The sequence below is a fragment of the Lissotriton helveticus genome, chromosome 1_1, assembly GCF_964261635.1.
Source record: "Lissotriton helveticus chromosome 1_1, aLisHel1.1, whole genome shotgun sequence".
Lineage (NCBI taxonomy): Eukaryota > Metazoa > Chordata > Amphibia > Caudata > Salamandridae > Lissotriton > Lissotriton helveticus.
In genome coordinates, this window is record NC_136057.1 from 539301135 (window position 1) to 539318797 (window position 17663).

Consider the following 17663-nt stretch of genomic DNA (forward strand, 5'->3'; position numbering starts at 1 on the left):
TTAGTGTCTGAGTGGGTTGGTGAGTGAGTGTCTGAGTGGGTCTGTGAGTGGGTGTATAAGTGAGTGTGTGAGTGTATATTTTTTCTATTTTCTGTCTGAGTGGGTCTGTGAGTGGGTGAGAGAGGGTCTGTGTGACTCTACCAATGGGTGTGTGAGTGTTTCAATGGGTCTGTGAATGGGTGTGAGAGTGTCTGAGTGGGTCTCTGGGTGTGTGTGTGTGTGAGCCTCTGAGTGGCTCTGTGAGGGGGTGTATGAGTGTCTGAATGGGTGTGATAGTGGATGTGACAGCGTCTGAGTGAGTCTATGAATGAGTGTGTGATTGTGTGTATGGGTCTGTGAGTGGGTATGAGAATGTCTGAGTGGGTCTGTGGGTGGGTGTGATAGTTTATTGGTCTGTGAGTGGGTCTGAGTGGGTCTGTGAGTAGGTGCAAGAGTGTCTGAGTAGGTCTATGTGTGAGTGGGAGAGTGTCTGGGTGGGTGTGCCAGTGAGTGTATGAGTGTCGGACTGGGTCTGCAAGTGGGTGCATGAGTGTCTCAGTGAGTCTGTAAGTGTATGTGAGACTGGCTGAGTGGGTCTGTGAGTGGGTGTGAGAGTGTCTGAGTGGGTCTGTGAGCCGATGTAAGAGTGCCTGAGTAGGTCTGTGAGTGGGTGTGTGAGTGTCTGAGTGGGTCTATGTGTGGATATGGCAGTATCTGAGTGAATCTGTGAATGAGTGTGTAAGTGTATATGTTTTTTTAAGTTTGTCAACAACATTTGTGATTCTGCCTCAGTGATACACAGGGGGCCATGCGGGGCATCACAGTAGATTCATGAATCTTTGCACATAAAACAAAAAAACATTCTGGGATATCCTCTGGCACATCAGGGTCCCTCACAGAGCCCTTTATTGCACCCAAGAGGTCAGAGTACCTCTACCCTGACCCCTTCTATTACATTTTCTGATATCTAAAAAGGTGGCTGCAACTTTCTACACAGGTTGCGGCCATCCAATCACAAAATTGCTGTTGGCTTGTGGATTCATGAAGGATTTGTGCCTCTAGATATGCAAATTTGTTTTCCCTTTATTATTGCAAAAACTACTGAGTGGATTTACACCAAACCATAAAAAAGAATGCTTTCCGGACCAAGATCTAGCTTCCTGCCAAATTTGGTGTAAGTCTGTTCAACGGTTCAGGCACTAGTCGTGTCTGATAGCTCCACGGTAATTACCATTGGAAACACACTTTTTTGACCCCCCCCCTTATATTGGCCCCTGCTTGATGAATCAACCCAAAACTTGAAAAAGGGGTACACTTTTTAAAACACTTTTGTGTAGATTCTTCGAACAACGGCAAAGTTATAAGCAAATCAATAAATGCTTTTCCGAAGGAAAGCAGGTCCTAACTATAACTACCTACTGGCGGTTGCTAGTAAGTAATATTCATATATATATATATATATATATATAGAGTCTGGCGGGTATTGATTCCTCCAAATTTGGAGCTCATTCTGTAAGGGGGGCTATGGCCTCAAAATCCTTTGGTGCCGGTTCTCGGCTTCAGGACATCATGACTGCAGCTGATTGGTCCTCTGAATCTACTTTTAAAACGTTTTATCATAAACCTATTGTGGATGTGGCCTCGGTGGTGGTGGAGAACCTTTAAACTAGCATAATCAGAGCCTCCGTGGACTGACATAGAATGAAAAATTGTCTAGCATTCGCGACAAAGAATTTTCAATTCTATTAAGGACACGGAGGCGAGGATTATCCCACCCGGGTGCCAGTGATGTACTTGGTATGTCGATTTGATGATGTGATGTATTTTCCCACCCAAATGATGTTATGGCTTATTGTATTCCTTGTTGTTGGAATAGCCATTACGACATATTTTTTCGTTTCAGGAGATCAGCACAAACAGACCTGAGTACGATTCCTGCGGACTGAGCTGGGTCTCTTCTGTGGAGCAGTTTTTCCCTTCGGACAGAAGAATGCGATAGTTGCCACGTTGGGCTACAGTCTTGATTGGACTGCGGAGGACATCGCAAAGAAAGAGGAAGGTTCCGGTTTGACATGGACTGTTATTGTAATGGACTGAATAGTGATTGGTGCAGACTGATGGAGGGGGTTGTCCTTCCGGGGTCATGCAAGTTTAAAGTTTGTTATTGGCTGCTGTTTTGGTCAGTAAAGATAAGAGAAGTTTTTTTTTTTATGGCATATATGTTCTTATTTATTTCCTCATATTTGCTATATCCTATGTAAGTTTCATTGTCACCTATATTCTCATTCATTTACTATCATATCATTTTTGCTTTGCAATCATATTTGTATTTTTATCTGAAATTTCAATAAAAAATTTCAACACAAGATTCAAGCTTCAATAAGGACCTTAAGTGTTATGATTTGATTGGACTTATTGTGCAAGTGGTGCTGTGCCAAACTTTGGAATATTCTCCACTACTCTCTACTACTTACTCTCTACTACTCCACTACTCTCTAATACTCACTCTCTACTACTCATTCTCTACTACTCTACTACTCTCTACTACTCTCTCTCTACTACTCACTCCCTACTACTCACTATCTACTACTCTCTACTACTCACTCTCTACTACTCTCTACTCTCTACTACTCACTCTCTACTACTCTCTCTCTACTACTCACTCTTTACTACTCACTCTCTACTACGCTCTACTACTCACTCTCTACTTCTCACTCTCTACTTCTCTCTACTACTCACTCTCGACTACTCTCTCTCTCTCTACTCTCTACTACTCACTCTCTACTACTCACTCTACTACTCACTCTCTACTACTTTCTACTACTCACTCTCTACTACTCTCTCTACTAATCTCTACTACTCACTCTACTACTCACTCTCTACTACTCTCTACTATTCTCTCTCTCTGCTACTCACTCTCTACTACTCTCTACTACTCACTCTCTACTACTCTCTACTACTCACTCTTTACTATTCTCTACTACTCACTCTCTACTGCTCTCTACTACTCACTCTACTACTTACTCTCTACTACTCACTCTCTACTACTCACTCTCTACTACTCTCTACTACTCACTCCACTATTCACTCTACTACTCTCTACTACTCACTCTCTGCTACTCTCTCTACTGCTCTCTACTACTCTCTACTACTCACTCTCTACTCTCTATTACTCACTCTCTACTCTCCAGCTCTCTACCTCTCTCTACTTCTCTCTCTACTAGTCTCTACCTCTCTACCTTTACCTCTCTACCTCTACCTCTCTACCTCTACACTTCTACCTCTCTACCTCTCTCTACAAGCACACATATACACATATATATATGCATATATATGCATTTATATATATGTATGTGTATATATATATATATACATACATATAAATCCAAAATGACGATGCTGTGTGCGATATTTAGTGTTAAAGTAATTTATGAAATTGGAATTGATAATTGCTGTTTTTCACTTCATGAGCATCATGAGCTCTTTTTTGCCCTTATGCATAGAATAGAGGGTTGTCAATAAGTTTGCTCACAAGAGCAAGATTCCGCTGCTAAAATGAATTGACGTAGCGATATTTGCATAGGCCACATTGTCAATAAAGTTTTATGACAATATAGAAGCCGAACAAGGTCACTTGAGCTTTATACAGGGAGTGCTCGCAGCAAAGTGATTAATGCGTGTTTAATGTAATACCTTGCTATGTAAATACGACATTGATTTTAATACACAGTATTCAGACCTCAGTGCACTGTAATTGTAAATAGGAAATGTGATTTACGATGTTACCTGGAGAAAAGGCACTTGAACTACAAGTCTGTTCATTATGTCTATCGACATGTAGTTTTAATCAACGTCATTGTATGTTTTAAAATGGCCGCTTTTTCTAAACTCCAATTGTCCAGTGAGCAAGACTGCTTGGCAGTCGAAACACGTTTGGCAGCGGCTAAAATAAAGCACTAAATATCGCACACAGCATCGTCATTTTGGATTTATAAATTGAGACTCAGCTCGAGGAGTCTTTGCAGGCGACGCAACTCTCGCTAAGGAGGGGCAGCGGATGCTCGGGTAACACGCCGTTATATACATACATATATAAACATATATAATCTGCATATCTATATAAATACAAATATAAATTTATGCATACATATATGCATACATATGCATGTTATTTACATGAAAGTTTTAAAAACACTAATAAAAGCAAAGCTAAAAAGCCACCTCATTACAAACAGAATGGCTTTAACTTAAACGAGGGCGAGATCAATTGCATTTTCAATGCTTGTTTACTTTGGTTCCATCAAAAAGGCATTCGGATGTGTCACACATTTGCCATAAATTCTGAATGTTAGCACTCTAGTTGCTCATTAGATCACTGTAGTAAAGCTACTGCTCACCAGGGAAGTCCGATGCTGGTATTCAAAGTGCATGTTTCAGTCTGCATGTCAGAATATTTTTAATGAAATAGAAGAGGATTTGAGAAGTCACTCAAAATGTGCCCTAATTTTTCTTTCTGAAGCACTAATCATACTTTCTATGGCAAAATTAACCCCCTCATTTTGTTCCTTTTTAAATTAAATGTTTTCAGACTTACCACTTCATTCCAATCAAGATGGCTTCTGGTGTGCCATACTTTTGTCATAAGTAAGATTGTTAGCGCTCTAGTTGTTCTTTAGAACACTCTGGGACATTCTGTCATTGGGCTATACTTGGGCTACATTTGGGTGATATTTGGGCTACATTTGGGCTCTTTTGTCTCTGGTGGCCATCTTGGGAGACTGCATGTCAGAATTTTTTAATGAAATAGAAGAGGATTTGAGAAGTCACTCAAAATGTGCGCTAATTTTTCTTTCTGCAGCACTAATCATACTTTCTATGGCAAAATATACCCCCTCATTTTGTTCCTTTTTAAATTAAATGTTTTAAGAGTTACCACTTTATTCCAATCAAGATGGCTTCTACGTTACCATGAATAAAAAAATTAAAATATGTACACTTAACATTAACGGCCTGAATGACCCAAAGAAGATAGGGATTTTGTGCAAACTAATTAAACTTTTACGGATTGACATTTTGTGTTTACAAGAGACACATATCTCTTGGGGTAAGCAGAATATACTTCACAGATTGGGGCTTAATCATTTAGTTTGTTCTAAGCAGACAGGGGTAAAAAGAGGTATTGCGATACTTATGAGACAAGGGGTTGGAAAATGTGTTAGAACCTCAGCTGATAAATGGGGGCGATGGGGACTAGTGGAAATAATTATAGCGGGTAATACATTTTCATTATGTTATTTATATGGTCCAAATTTGGATGATAATGAGCTGTTTGATACAGTTAATTTAGAACTTGCCTCTTGGCCCCAACCCCTCATTCTTTGTGGAGATTTAAATATCCATGTGGAAGCCGAATGTAATATTCGGTCACTAGGGAGATACAAAGGACGGAAAGTCAGGACGTTTAGTGCTTTGCGAGCTTTAGTATTAGGTAATGGGCTATTTGATGCTTGGAATAGACATCAACCTACTGACCCTGGTTATACTTTTTTTTCATCACCACATCGGAAGTTTGTTCGATTAGATTATTTTTTTATCTCATCTTTTTTTTGGAGAAGTTTAATATTGATATTATGCCTCAAGTAGTCTCAGATCATAACCCCATTATACTAGAAATATCGCTGCCTCTTCAGAGCTTTAATTCAAATCATTCATGGTCATTTCAAAGGAGTCTTCTTTTAGATGCAAACTATTTGTTACATATGTCTAAAATTATCCAGGAATTTTTTTCACGAAACAATGGCACAGCCTCAATTTAAACCGTTTGAGATACTTTTAAATCTATCATAAGGGGGGGGGCCATTAGCTATTCTAATTTCCAGAGTAGGAAAATCAATGAGGAATTTACTCACAAATTCGATAAGGTCATGAAGGCAGAATTGAATTTAGCCACTAACATTAGGTGTGGTCAGGGAATTGAGTAAGCTCAATGCCTTTTAACCATCGAACGGGCTGTTTTATATGCTTATTTGGCTGATCAGGTCGCTATTAAGTATAAACAACATAAGGCAGAATGCTACGAATTTAATGACCAGACTGGTAAAATTCCATCTCAAAAGCTAAGACAAAAAGCCGTTAAGAATGATATAACAAAAATCGTTGATTTAGAAGGCATACCTCAAGAAATCCTAGCCGGGATATTAAAGGCGTTCATTGGTTTTATAAATTATTATATAATAAATCGGATAATGTTAGCACCGTAAATAGGAATCCATTGGACTATCTGACGAATATTGATAACTCTCCGATTGATGATATAGATGGAACACTGATGGGTGCCCCAATCACCTGGGATGAAATTGAAGCTGCCATATTGGGATTAGCTTCAGGTAAAGCGATGGGGCCAGGTATGATCCCCCTGGAATTCTACCGTGCTTTCCGAAATATGCTCAAACCTGAGCTACTCAAGATTTTCCAACAAGCTTTTCAAGGAAATCCACCAATATCCTGGTCTATGGCCACTATAGTGATTTTTAAGAAGAAAGGGAAGAATGGGGAGGAACTAGGATCTTATCGGCCGATATCCCTTATAACATCAGATAGCAAAATCTTCCCCAAAATATTAGCTAACAGATTGGAAGATATAATGCCAAAGGTTGTCTCCAAAATCCAACACGGTTTTATTAAAAAACGGGCACTACTGATCACGTTAAGCGGATCATTACTTTATTAGATTGGGCACAGGCCACGGGATCCCCAGTCGGCGTAGTTTTGCTCGACGCAGAAAAAGCTTTTGACCGGGTTGACTGGGTGTTCCTGTGGTCTGTAGGGGCCTGGAAAGGGTTCCCTATGAATTTATCTGGGCTGTGCAGGCATTGTACACCAATCCTCAAGCAGGTATTCGGATAGCTAACGATACGTCCGACCCTTATCAGATCACAAGGGGGACGAGGCAAGGATGTCCTTGCTCCCCTTTGTTGTTTGCGCTATATATCGAACCTTATCTAAGTAGATTAATAAAAGAAAATGGGATTCCTGCGGTAGTATTGCATCAAATAGCTCACAAGGTCTTCGCTTATACGGATGATGTTGCGATTACTACTATAGATGTTGCTTCTGCCCTACCTAAAATTAAAGAACTTGCTCAAGAATTTGGGGAACAATCCGGATATAAATTAAACATCACAAAAACCCAGGTAATTCATTCGGATGTAGGCAGACCTGATGGCATAGTATTCGCTTCTACAGCCTCCTATGTTGGTGTGACAATTTCAGCTAAAGTGGAAGACATTGTTAGGCTGAACACAGATCCACTATTGTTTTCCGTTAATCGAACTTTTGAGAGGTTGAATAATTTACATTTATCCTTATATGGTCGCACAAATGCTGTTAAAATGATTATATTCCCAAAATGTTTGTATTTATTTCGTACTATACCACTCTTGTTCCCCTCTGTTTTTTTTAATAAGATAGGCAGAACTGTATCCAGGTTCTTATGGGGCTTCCAGTGAGCTAGAAGATCTCTTAGATGGTGTGTAATGCCCAAAGAAAAAGGAGGGCTAGGGTTCTCGAATTTTCATCTATACAATTGTGCAATTTTTGTAAAAACTATGGGTATTTTAATTTTTCCCGATTTTAAGTTGGATGAAGCTATGGCACCCTCAATTTATGAAATGTTACTTGGAGCTGAAGCTCGATTATGTTTGCTCAGGTTTATAGAACCGAGTTACTATAAAACAACGAAGTTTAAAGTTTTGATCACGGCGTGGGAAATCTGGAAACAATTTAACAAAAAATTTTGTTTTTGTAAAAAATGGAATTATTATACGCCCTTTTTGGGGAACCCTCGGCTTCCTGAAATCTTTAGGGATTCTGTTATGCAGAAGTGGCATAATCTTAAAATGTGTTCATTTGGTGACTTATATCAGAATGGGCAATTGGTATCATTTTCTTATTTACAAGAAAGATATAATCTCACAAGAGGGGATTTTTTTCAAATATCTCCAAGTCCGTAGCTTTCTAAAGACTAAGGGGCATATTACCAAGCAATAGCGATAATTATCGCTATTGCTTGGTTAGAGACAAAATTTTACCGTTGAGCTGCGGCGATTTTTATCGCAGATAAACCTTGGTATTACCAAGGTTTATCGCAAATGCGATAAAAAACGGCCGCAATGCATGAATATCGCTGAAAAGTCCGCGATATTCATGCATTACCGAGCTAATGCTCTTAGCCATGTTATCCACCTCCCATTGGATAACATGGCTAAGAACTGCTCAGGGCAGGTGTTAGCTTTTGGAGATATTCGCGCGTAACGCGAATATCTCCAAAAGTTGGTAATAGGAGATAGCGATGTTAGCGACTGTTTCCAGTCGCTAACATCTTGGCACGCCCACTTTGCATGTCATTAGTGACAAATATCACTGACATGCAAAGTGGGGCCCCAGATGGTCGCTATCTCCTACTAGCTGTCGCTAACTGGAGTTAGCGACAGCTAGGTAATAGGGAGATAATTTTATCTCAGCTTTCTTGGCTTTTAAAGCCAAAAAAGCAGAGAAAAAGCCCCTTGATAATATGCCCCTAAAAACTTGCAAAATGTCAGTTCTATGAGTAAAATGGAGGTGCTGGAAAGCTGCAAGAGGAAAAGTAGAATTGGTACGATTTATCATTTGATGCTTAATAGAGTCAAGGATGATCTAGAGGTTCATACTGCCAAATGGTGCAGACTTTTTGAAATAGAGCAAGTGGACATATCAAGGTCATTAAAAATGGCTAGTACTGTTTTGTTTAATGGGTCATTCAAAAGCCAACACTTTATGTCTGTTTTTGATTTGTATTACACACCATCTAAGTTAGCGAAATGGCAAGCATCAAAAGGCACTAACTGTAGTCGCTCTGGACATATGGCTGCCGATTTAGTTCATATGCTATTTCAGTGCCCGAAATTAGCTCAGTTTATATCAGAAGTGCAAAGCTTTTTGAATAATATAATGGAGTCATCACCAATACTATCATCAGAATTAGTGACACTAGGAGTTCAAGCTGAACAAACGGATACTATAACGATGGAAGAGGAAGGTTTTTTATTTATAGCTATGTCCGTTTATAGATATTGCATAACATCCCGATGGTTAGAAGGTGATCCTCCGGCTTTCTTGCACTGGCAATCTAAACTACTAAATATTTATCAGCTCGAAATCGCGCTATACCGACTTAAGGGCCGGAAAAAGAAGATGTTTGGACAAAAATTATGGGCACCTATTAGTAACTGGATATAATTATTCAGCCTGGATCCAATTTTATGTATTCTAAAATATTGTATATCTATATCCTTTTTGCTGTATTATCTCGTGTATATTCTTATTGTAATAATGTTGATTGTGCTTTTCTCCGTGATGAATTATTCAATGGGGATACAAATTTGACTTTTTTTTTTTCCTATCTTTTTGTTTTTTGTTCTTCTTTGTACCAAACAATCATCCACTGCCCAAAAAATCAATAAAAATATTTTTTTTAAAAGATGGCTTCAGGTGTGCCATACCTTTATAATAAGTAGGACTGTTAGCGCTCTAGTTGTTCTTTAGAACAATCTAGGAGGCTGCAGTAGAACACAAAGGAATCAACTGACAGTCTCTGTACATGTTTTACTGAGAATGTCAGACTTCATTCTCACATGACTGGGAAAGATAATGTGAATTTACAGAAAATATGCTTTCAGTTTAGCTTATAGATCCCCTTCCAAACCACTGTGGGAAAAGCATGATATAATAGTTTTCTTTCAAACATGATTCATGATATCCCAGCAGAAGGCTTTTTCACATGGTAAAATCACCTTAGAACACACCACAATTCTTAAAATGAGTATGGTACCATCAATAAATGATTTATAATGTAACTAAAGTCCTAAAACCCTCTATTAACTACAATGCTTTTTAATGAGGTGCTATCATGTATATTGGTCCCAAGATGGCTGCCAACACTTCTTGGATGAAGTGCTGATAGCCAATCAGATCTCACGCGTACCCCGTGATTTAAAAAAAAAACCAACAATAATTTTGGGGCCTGGGGGGTCCTTGTGGGACCCTATGAGCAGGCCTAGGTGGTCAGGGTGCTTCTACCCTGCCCCCTTTTTGAGTTCTACACGTTTGTTTTTCTGCTTTCCCGTGCCTCAGTCTACCGAGGTACAAGATGGCTGCCAACAATTTCTGTTTTGGAGTGTTGACAGACATTGGCAGCCAATCAGAATGCAGCTCGTACTCTGGAAGGTACAGAGTACAGTAATCTTACAGTAAGCTTACAGCAAGCTTATATAGATATATATGTGTTTTTGAAGTTAATTTTCATAAAATTCACTGGAGCAATTTTCACCAAATATAGAAAAGGCACTTCTGCGTACCAGTCCCTACAATTTTGCAAAGTTTGGTGTAATTCCATTCAGCGGTTCGGGCTGTAGCCGTGTCTGAACGTCCTATGGAAATTAACATGGGGAAAACACGTTTTGGGACACCCCTTTTTTTCTCGGCCCCCGCTTGATGAATCCCCCCAAAACTTTCAGGGAAGGAGCAGAACTGAGCTGGCCACAATTTTGGAAAATTTCACGCAATTTCCTCAATCGACGCCAAAGTTATTCCCAATAGAATGTTGTGGATTTCCTATGGAAACTAGGTCCTAACTAAATATACCTACTGGCTATAGCCAGTAGGTAATATATGTATATATAGATATATATATGTTTATATTTGTGTATATATATATATATAAATATATATATATATGTTCCAAAATTGCCTCAGCAATTGAGTCAGCACTCCGTTGCAGGTAAGAAGACATTCTTTATTTGGTTACAGCAGGCAGCTTCCCTTCCCGTCTTTTTCCCTTTCTGGCCTGATGCACTAAAATTAATTCAGCTCATCTTCTTCAGAGGCCGTAGTGAGCATTTGAAGAATGGCAGGCGTGACCGTAGAACCCTGCGTGCTCCTTTGATTCATTAACTGGCCTCCGGTGAGCCCCCAATAAGATCGTAAGAATCACATTGCATGCTGGTATCTGCAGTGTTTGTGCACAAATTAAAACCCTCCAGTGGGTTCAATTGCTTACATTCATTAAAAAGGACGTTTCTGTAGCCCACATTGAGCCTCTGGAAAAGACTCTGTTTGCTGTGCTTGATAACCTGCAGCGCCGACATTCAGGGTGATATTTATCCTCGCATGGCCCCTTGGTCGTTAAAGTGGGTGGGGCGTCGACTCCACGGTCTGAGGCACACCGTGTAACATGTTCCAAAATTGCCTCAGCAATTGAGTCCGGACTCCTTGCAGGTAAGAAAACATTCTTTATTTGGTTACAGCAGGCAGCTTCCCTTCCTGTCTTTTTCCCTTTCTGACATGACGCGTTTCAATGAATTCAGTTCATCTTCTTCAGAGGCCGTAGTTCGCATTTGAAGAGTGACGTGCATGACTGTAGAACCCTGCGTGCTCCTTTGATTCATTAACTGGACTCCGATGTGCCCTCAATAAGATCGTAAGATTTGCATTGCACGCTGGTATCTGTAGTGTTTGTGCACAAATTAAAACCCTCCAGTGGGTTCAGTTGCTCACATTCGTTAAAAGGGAAGTTTCTGCAGCCCACATTGAGCCTCTGGAAAAGACTCTGTCTGCTATGCGTGATAACCTGCAGCGCCGACATTCAAGGTGATTTTTAACCTCGCATGGCCCCATGGTCATTAAGGTGGGTGGTGCGCCGACTCCACGGTCTGAGGCACACCGTTTAAAATGTTCCAAAACTGCCTCAGTAATTGAGTCTGCACTCCGTTACAGGTAAGAAAACATTCTTCATTTAGTTACAGCAGGCAGCTTCCCTTCCCATCTTTTTCCCTTTCTGGCTTGACGTTCCTCAATGAATTCAGTTCGTCTTCTTCAGAGACCGTAGTGAGCATTTGAAGAATGGCGTGCGTGACTGTAGAACCCTGTGTGCTCCTTTGATTCATTAACTGGCCTCTGGTGTGCCCCCGCAAAAAAGTCCCTTTTAATAAATGTGAGCAATTGAACCCACTGGAGGGTTTTAATTTGTGCACAAACACTGCAGATACCAGCGTGCAATGCGACTCTTACGATCTTATTGGGGGCCCAACGGAGGCCAGTTCATGAATCAAAGGTTTTTTAAATGATACTCTCTAAATATAACAACCCTGAAACATGTGTTTTTTTCTGTGAATTTCTAAGTATTTTAAAATGCTAATTTCAATCAATCAATCAATCACAGCATTTGTAAAGCACACTACATACCGGTGAGGGCCTCAAGGCGCTAGGGGGGGAAGCTGCTACTGTTCGAAGAGCCAGGTCTTGAGGAGTTTCTAATTATAACATCCCTAAAACCTGTATTTTTCAGTGAATTTCTAAGGTTTTTTAACTAGCAGTCACGTTTGCAGAGTGGTGGAGATAGGGATTTGGCCCTCCGACCAGCTGTCAGGAATTCCATGGCGTAGGACTTACAGGAGGAAGCAGGAGGGCTTCTTGGGCCCCGAGGTCCCTCTGAGGAATGTGGACTTCATCCCCTAACCAGTAGTGCACCAGGAGGTCCGTCTGCAGAGTGGTGGAAAAAGGGGGCCTCCTAAGGCCTCTTAGCAATCCCACTGTGTTGGACTTATTGGAGGTAACAGGAGGGGTAGTTAGCCCCTAACAGCTCACTTCGGGGCCAACTACCCCTCCTATTACCTCCAGTAAGCCCCACACAGCAGGATTGTTGAGTTCTGATAGCAGGCTATGCCCCCTTTGTCCACAACTCTGCAAAAGCGCTTCCTGGTGTGCTCTTGGTTGGACGATGATGTCCCCATCATTGCTGCGGGTCCTTAGGGACTTGCTTGCTGGGTGAGATTGCTGAGAGGTGGTCGCAGGCCACGCCCTCTTTCTCTTCCACTCTGTAAACACACTTCCTGGTGCACTGCTGCCTAGGGGATGAAGTCAACTTTTTAAGTGGACTTTATCACCCCACCAGCAGTGTGCCAAGAAGCGCATTTACTGAGTGGTTTTAAAAGGGGCATGGCCTTCAACCACCTCTCAGCAACCTTTGTTGGCCCCGGACCATGTTTGTGGCCAACAAAGGGCTGAAACATGTCAACCTGACCATATGTGGACACTAGCACCATAACACGACTTTAATTGTTCTCTTTTCTCTTTTTAATCATCCCTCTTCCACCACAGATAAAGACTAGCAAGGTTTGGATGTTAGGCAGTAGGGATTTATTTTCTTTGGACACTCCTTTTTCCCTTCGTTAGATTCTAATGACTTACAAAGCCCTGAATGAGGGGCTCGCTCACCATTAGAGGACGCTTTGGCAAACCTGAGATGGCCAATGATGAAACCTGATAAACCTGATAAACGGGGGGTGAGGCCATCCAGATAATTTTGTACATATTCTTTGTAACCTCCATAGAACTGGATACGTTGGGTTGCCCGTTAGTTGAAGCATTGCACACCATAGAGTGACACAATAGGGTGTAAGAGTCCAGAATTAGGGCTTGAGTACCAGGGGCGCCTTTGTTTTTGGTGGTGGTTGTATTTATAGGGGAGAGCACAAATGGAACGGCCAAAAACTTCTCTCATCCCCTCGGCCCTAGCACTAGTGGGGCTTATTGTGTTTAGGAGGTCTGTTTCTTCCCATACACCCAACTGCACACATATTTCAACTGAGAGAGAGATCTGAAAGAAGAGGCCAATCGATCTACACACCCTGCTACGCACACCTGTCATCTGAGGGAGAGGTCTTGAAACTTTATACACCAACTAGTAGTGCGCCGAGTGGCACATTCGTAGAGTGATGGAGAAAGGGGGTGTGGCCTCTGACTTCCCAGCAATCCTGCTGTGAGGGACTTACTGGAGGTTACAGGAGGGGTAGTTGGCCCCAAGGACATACTTGGGGGCCAATTACCCCTCCAATTACCTCCAGTGAGTCCCATACAGCAGGATTGCAAAGATTGGATAGCAGGCCACACCCCCTATCTCCACTACTCTTCAAACAACCTCCCGACTCACTACTAGTGGGGGGATGAAGTCCCCTTGGATATTGAAGGTCCTTGAGGGCCAACTACCCCTCCTGTTACCTCCAGCAAGTTCCACACAGTAGGTTTGCTGAGAGGTTTTTGGTGGTCACGCCCTCTTTATCCTCCACTATGCAAACTTGCCACCTGGTGAACTCCTATTTGGGGGATGAAGCCCCCTTGGGTCTTGTGTGTCCTTGGGGGCCAACTATCCCTCTTGTTGACTCCAGTAAGCCCCACACAGCTGGAATGCTTAGAGGTGGTCAGATACCACACACCCTTTCTCCACCACTATACAAATACGCCTCCTGGCACACTGCTGCTTGGGGGATGAAGTCCCCTTTACTCATGAGGCCCTCAGGATGCAAGGAGACCTCACCCCCCCACCAGCACCACCAGCAATGCACCAAGAGTCACATTTGCAGAGTGGTGGAGAAAGGGGCGTGGCCTGCGACCACATCTCAGCAATCCCACTATAAGGGGCTTACTAGTAGGAGCCTTTTCCAAACTTACCCTGTGGGTGGGAGCTTTGAAAATGCTCCCGCGGAAGCTCCTGCCGGCTAGGAGCAGACTTTTTCTAAAATGCAGGCCCCTGCATGTAAAAAGAAAGAATGCTCTTGCTTGTTCAAAGAGGAGCACATTGTTTGCTATGGGCTGGTGGGAGCAATGCTAACTGGGCATTAATATACTGTGATAATGCCACCCTATGATTCTGAAAGTAGACAATATTATATGTGAACAGATTTAATAAAATTTCAGTTGGACCGCATGCACAACTCAAAAACATATTTCATAGAGGTCACTAAATCCTTGAGCAAAATACACTTAGCTATGACTGACACAACCTAGCAACACCGCCTTTTGATCACAGTTCCAATTTAGTGAGGAAATCGCGAACTGGAAGGAGAAAATGTAACTGCATTGCATCAACAGGATTTTAAATATGATAATTGCCAACATCATAAACTGGGAAATTAGTAAATGCTCACAGAACGTTTGAGGACTTCAAGTAGCTTTCAGAAATTGAGAGAAAATCTTTGGCGTGAAATCAAAGCTGTAATTTTGATAACGTTTGCTCTTTATTTCAATCTGTTCTCTGAGTTTGTGAGGTGGAAAAGAAAGAAAGTAATTAATTTTGGCAAATGATTCACGAGGAAATAGAATACTTACAAGCAGGAGTAACCAGTGCTTCAGCCAAACCAAGCAAGATGTACTGAGGAGCCAGCTGGAAGCAAGGCATCGAGGAGACTAGCAGCACCTTGCCAGAGAGTGTCTGCTCAACTTGTGGGAACGTCTTCCTGTGGATTTCGAAGAACCCAGCTACCACCATTGAAAGGGCAGCACAAAGATGGCCTAAAACTGGGAAAAATAAAAGAAAACGGTAAAAAGGTAACAATTTAAGAATGTGTTGTTTCGAATGATTTCATTCCACACTCAAATGAACTGATGGAATTCGCCGAAACGCACCATGCCAAATTTTTGATATTGATACTTCCAAAGCATAATTCAGATGCAAATGCTATTTTTAGTTAAACGAACCCGAAGATTTCCTTTCCTTTGTATATTAACTGCTTACTTGTATTGGGGAAGAGACGCATTGTTTATGTAGATATGAGAGAAATTTGGAACCAGTTGAGTGCAACAAAAGATTGGGGAGGACCACTAAGGAATCTGGTGCTCTGAACAGTGGCGTAGCAAGGGATTCATGAGCCATAATCTAAGCAAGGCAACTGAACGCTCCCTGCAGTTGATAGTAAAAGGCCATCATGATTGCGTTGCACAGGGCCCGTTAGATTCCTTAGTTCTGGTGTTGCTGCACATGCTGTAACATTGATAGGTACATCCCTGTAAATGGTGACTTACAACATACTGAAGACAATGGAGCAGTATTGAATGAGCAGATGTGCCAACAACCACTGGAGGAAAATCAGGCAGATGTCTGCCCAGTACTGTACCACAATCCTCACCCCAAGGCTTGTAATGGGTGGCAAACACTGTTCGCATCTTGGATCCCCATACAACCTAGCTTATTTTGTTCTTAGCCTAGTCCAAGCATTTTTTCCTCCCAAAATGTGAAAATGGTTACTTTTATTGTGACTAAGTGTTTATTTTTTCTGCATTTTGGCTCATGGCTACTTTTGAGCTTGAGTACGTTTGAGCTTGAGTACTTCTCAACCATGTTTTATAATCATCTTTAAATTGCACTGGCAATTTAATGTTTTTAAAAGCCCCGTTTGGCTATTTTATTCCAAAGACTGTTGATGGAGACCACAGCCAACTCTGTTAAGTGTTGTCCCCAATGTATGTTTTGTTGAAACAATAATATTTTGAGAACCTGTGCCTTTTACACATTTCCATATCATTATGTAAGGTGTAAAAGTAATCCTTGCCATACATTATGACGATACTGCAAGTCACCTGGGAGTTCCATAACCTTACAGAGAAACGAGGCCAAAGGCTGAGTTCCTTTATAAATGTATGGAATTCTGAGGCGACTTGCAATATCACTATCATGTACACCAATGGGTACTTTATCCCATATAATACATGGTCACATCATCACCTTTGTTATAAACCACTTAAAATCTTGGAGTTTGGCTCTTCCGTCTGAAAGAGCGCGCATGTGTGCAAACATGAAGAAGAAAAATTAAACCTCTGGTGTAAAATTAAACAGATTTGATATTTGTTGCAAACAGATATTCAAAATAGTCAAATACATGTCAGTTTACAAAAAAATTGCAGTATCTCAGAATGTGTAGAAACACACAGAAATATGCTAGCTTTTCTCTAACTATGTAGGGGATGCATAAAATAAACATGTTCTCCGTGCTTTTCATTGTAAGCTCCATAAATAGAGAAGACATAGGAAGTTTTAATTATTCTCCATGACCTGACCTGCCTTACACATCAGTTGTTGGCTCTGGCAGCAGGCATTGCCACATCCTAACATATATCAGTCGAGTTCTGGCGCCTTTTCTTTATAGTTAGCTAAGTGGTGCATAACAGGTCGCTGATTATAAAGAAATTACAGACTTACATTTATAAAGGTTTTTGGAAACCCATGACCTTTGTAAACATTATATACCAGGAAACATAATGTTTATTACTGAAAACTCAGATAATATAATATGATGGATGTATGATGTTACAACGCATGCTTTTACCACGCATGCTTTTACCACGCAGTTTTTACAACGCATACCATTACAACGCATAGCGCTTTGGGGTGCTGGATAGTGAATAGTTTAATTTACTATTCCAACTCCTGTCCCCGTGGACACTAGGGAAGGTGTTGGATAGTAAATCAAATCTATTCCCTATCCTAGAGCGCCCCCCAGCGCAATGCGTTGTAATGGTTTTCGTTGTAAAACCTGCGTTGTAATAGCACTGCGTGGTAAAAGTTGCGTTGTAAAGGATGTTTCCCTAATATGATATATTTTCCAATGTTAAAGGGCAATAGATAAGAAATGAGTAGTCCTAAATGATCCTAAGTATAACATGAAAAATATTTTTGAAAACACTTGAAAAAAAATATAAACAAATGCAATATACACTGTTACCATATTATAGCCAGTGTCTGTACACGGGAGAGGTACATGAAAGCAATTAAACGAATTGAAGAAAACTAGTGTATTTTTGAATCATTAATTAAT

At 41.0% G+C, this 17663-nt stretch overlaps 1 protein-coding gene across 1 annotated transcript in view; it reads right to left on the bottom strand.

Moving 5' to 3' along the window:
* SLC15A5 (solute carrier family 15 member 5) overlaps nt 1-17663 on the bottom strand; it is a 460983-nt gene that overhangs the window by 24655 nt on the left and 418665 nt on the right. The window contains exon 6 of the mRNA XM_078647681.1: nt 15181-15369. Coding sequence (XP_078503807.1) covers nt 15181-15369 — 189 coding nt within the window. The remainder of the gene's footprint in view (nt 1-15180; nt 15370-17663) is intronic.